This window comes from Fukomys damarensis, unplaced genomic scaffold, assembly GCF_012274545.1.
Source record: "Fukomys damarensis isolate Sample0158 unplaced genomic scaffold, DMR_v1.0_HiC HiC_scaffold_23, whole genome shotgun sequence".
Classification (NCBI taxonomy): domain Eukaryota; kingdom Metazoa; phylum Chordata; class Mammalia; order Rodentia; family Bathyergidae; genus Fukomys; species Fukomys damarensis.
The window spans coordinates 19,163,159-19,166,545 of NW_022900935.1; the positions used below are offsets into that span (position 1 = coordinate 19,163,159).

At 46.7% G+C, this 3,387-nt stretch overlaps 1 protein-coding gene across 1 annotated transcript in view; it reads left to right on the plus strand.

The window, feature by feature from the left end:
- Wasf2 (WASP family member 2) overlaps window positions 1-3,387 on the plus strand; it is a 71,063-nt gene that overhangs the window by 63,778 nt on the left and 3,898 nt on the right. The window contains exons 7-8 of the mRNA XM_033767307.1: window positions 991-1,146; window positions 3,067-3,387. Of these exons, the coding sequence (XP_033623198.1) occupies window positions 991-1,146; window positions 3,067-3,387 (477 nt within the window). The remainder of the gene's footprint in view (window positions 1-990; window positions 1,147-3,066) is intronic.

A 3,387-nucleotide genomic window follows, 5' to 3' on the forward strand; every position in this document is an offset into this window, starting at 1 on the left:
TTTTTTTTTTTTTTTTTTTTTTTTGGTGGGGTGGTAAAAATGAGACATTTGCCTCTTGTTTTCTTGTTGTCGAAGAGGTTTGGTGTTGGGCTACATAGCCAGCCTATCTGGACATGCTTGTTGGTGACCCTGTCAAGAGAAGTGCCAAGCCTACAGGGCTCTCCATGCTTTGGGGATTTTCCACATCAGAGCATCATTTGATTCAGTTAGCTCCCTCCAACTCAGTTCTCCCTGTGATCTGTTTTTGATGAGTTCTTTAGAAACCCCCAGTGGCAGGAAGAAGGGGGAGGTAGAGTAAAGCTCATGGTGGGTGTATTTCTGCTCATATGGTAGCTTATTGCTTGTGCATTTGTGCTTGTTTGAAGTTTTGATGTTCACCCACAGCAAATTCACCCAAGGCCCAGTACTCTGAGGGACTGGCTTTCATGAGGCAAGCCCCCAACACCCTACTTTTAATTGGCAGCTCATTTTGTTTGATAAGAGAGACCTGGCAAAGAGACCACATTTACCACCACAGAGTAACCTGCATTCATCCTTGTCTTGATTTTGCAATCAAATGCCTCCTTGGCCTTTCAGCACCCCAGTGGCTTGCAGACCTCGAAATCAGGCTGCGTGCCAGTCACGTATGTAGCTCACTAGCCTGTGGTGCTTGGCTTCACCCTTTGCACAAGACAGACTTTGGGAGTCAGTATAAAGCTGGACCTCACATCTGGGAGAGAATTTAAAAGAACTGCTGGATTTCACAAGACAAGCACTGGAAAAGAAACAGCAGGGTTTTGATGATCTCAGTTGAATCCCATCACTACAAACAATCTGGCAGATATGTAGAATATTTAGCCCTCAAATAAAATTTCAGTATAACAGAAAATATATGAGGGATCTCCTTATTTTCTTTCTCATAGCTTTTGTAGCAAAATCATTTTTGTGGTATACTTTAAGAAAACAGGAGGCTCTTTCAATGACAGCTTTTGGCCTTGCATTTGTTGTCAGGTATTCACCTGCGTTGGTGTACCAGAATGGCAGCATTGGCTCTATTGAAAATGTGGATGCAGGCAGCTATCCTCCACCACCGCAGGCAGATCCCGGCTCGTCACCATCTCCTTCCTTCTCTGAGGACAACTTGCCTCCCCCACCAGCAGAATTCAGGTAAATGGCAAATCCTCTTCCATCTGTCTTGGGTAGTTAAATACTCAAGAACAAAATAAGAGTTCAAACTGTAGGCCAGGCCACTAAAATAACTTCAAGCATGTATGCCACTGTAGATAATGGAAATAGTCAACCTTTAGCAGGTGTTGCCAGGTGCCAGGAATTGTGCCGAATAGTGTACGTTACTTAATTCCCTCAGTGATACTCTTGAGATAGGTACTATTATCATCCCCTTGTTACAGACCGGTAAACTGAGGTACAGAGAGGTCAGAGAACTCATCTAAGGTCACACAGCCAGCAAGAGGCAGAGCCAGATTGGGCAGTCTGATTCCTAGGACTGTGTTCTTAACTGCTCTGCTCTGTCTGAACAAATAGAAGTCACCAACTTGTTTGGGGAGCTAGGGGGTCCTGGTCCTGGGAATTGAACCCAGAGCCTTTACACTGAGCTATGCACCTAACTCATTTATTTTTATTTTTTATTTTGAGGCAAGATTGAGTTGCCTAGGCTGGGCTCGAATTCACAGTCCTCCTGCCTCAGCCTCCCAGAGTTCTAGGATTATAACGCTGTGCCACCAGGCCCAGCTTCTTACTTTTTCATTTAGTCTTAACTCAGTATGAAATGACATAGCCTTGAAACAGCAGACACTTTGTCCCGGATCCAGAACTTTGCATATTTTCACTTCTCTCTCCCATTGTCTCTGGGTTCATTTCACTGCTGGGTGGACTTTTCCAAAAAGGATGAAACCAGGGGCGAGAGGGATGAAATTTAGAACCTGTCTGTTTTGATACCTGTCATCGTCCCAGGCAGAGGTATTCGGAGGAATGCCGGTAATGGCTGAAAAGAGGTCGAAGAACTAACTGTTCAGATTGCAGTGTTTTCTCGCAGTTACTCTTTTCCTTTCTGATGCCTGACAAATGAGAGCTTTGAAAAGTGCACTTTTCTCCTTGGACACGGTTTAATTAGTGACTGCATATGTTGAGGCCCCCTCAGCCAAAGACCTGAAGCAGTGCTGTCCTCCCGCTCTACCCTCATTCTTCTTGGACCTTGAAACCACTAATCCCAAATCTCCTTCTGCCTCCCAAATCATTTCCTGCTGGTTGCCCTGTCAGAAGCAGCTAAGGCTTGAAGGTCTGTGGAAAATTCCAAGATGGATGCTTTTCTGAGAAATAGATGTTAGTGCAGGGCAGAGACAAAGGCGGAAGAAGAAAACCTTCAGCCTCATAGGCAGCTTGAGTCTTGGAGCTACACCTACATAAATCTGATCCCGGGAGAAGCAGAGCCTTAATCGTCTCTCAAACCTAGGTCAAGAGTTGGTGGCGCATGCATGTCCTATTCTCGGCTCCTCAGATGGAGCCTCATTCTCTCAAGTGAAGACTCTTGCACCTAAATCTATATCCTACTCGGGTCTGGTCAGCCGGTTCTAGGTTTTCTGCCCTCACCAGATCTGCTGAATGTTAATTGCTTGAGATACAGGGCCCAGTGAGTGGGTGGTATTTAAATTTTCATTCTACTTCTTTCTTATTTACATTCTTAGTCCTGTCTCCAGCTTAAACTGACAACTGCCCATGGGCCCTCAAGAGAGGGGCTCAGTGCCTTTCCATGGAGAGCTAAGGTCAGAGAAAGACCTAAGAGGTGCTGTCCCCACTAGCCGTTGCCTGATAGGCGAGTACAAGTTCACTTCTTCCAGGTCATTTTCCTCTGTTTCTTGTTATTCTCCTCTGCTGGTGGGCAGCTCATTACCTTATGAGGATGCCCATTTTCTTGTTGGTCTGTTCTGACTATTCCCAGTCTTTCCTTCTATTTTTAGCACAGTGAAATGACAGTCAATCAAGAAAAGCCTAAGCTTCTAGATAAGCCTGTCTCTGGGTGGGGGTTTGCATCCTGAGAGTGATAGTGGGTCTCTTTTTTTGCCGTTGCAGCTACCCAGTGGATAACCAGAGAGGATCTGTTCTGGCTGCCCCTAAAAGATCCAGCGTGGTCAGCCCAAGCCATCCACCTCCAGCTCCTCCTCTGAGCTCTCCACCAGGTCCCAAACCTGGATTTGCTTCACCGCTGGCCCCGCCACCTCCACCTCCACCACCAGCCATGGCATTTGGGTCTCCAGAAACTCCTCCACCACCTTCACCCCTATCTTTTCCACCTCACCCTGATTTTGCTGCTCCTCCACCTCCTCCACCACCACCAGCAGCTGACTACCCAACTCTCCCACCACCTCCCATGTCCCAACCGGGTGGAGTGCC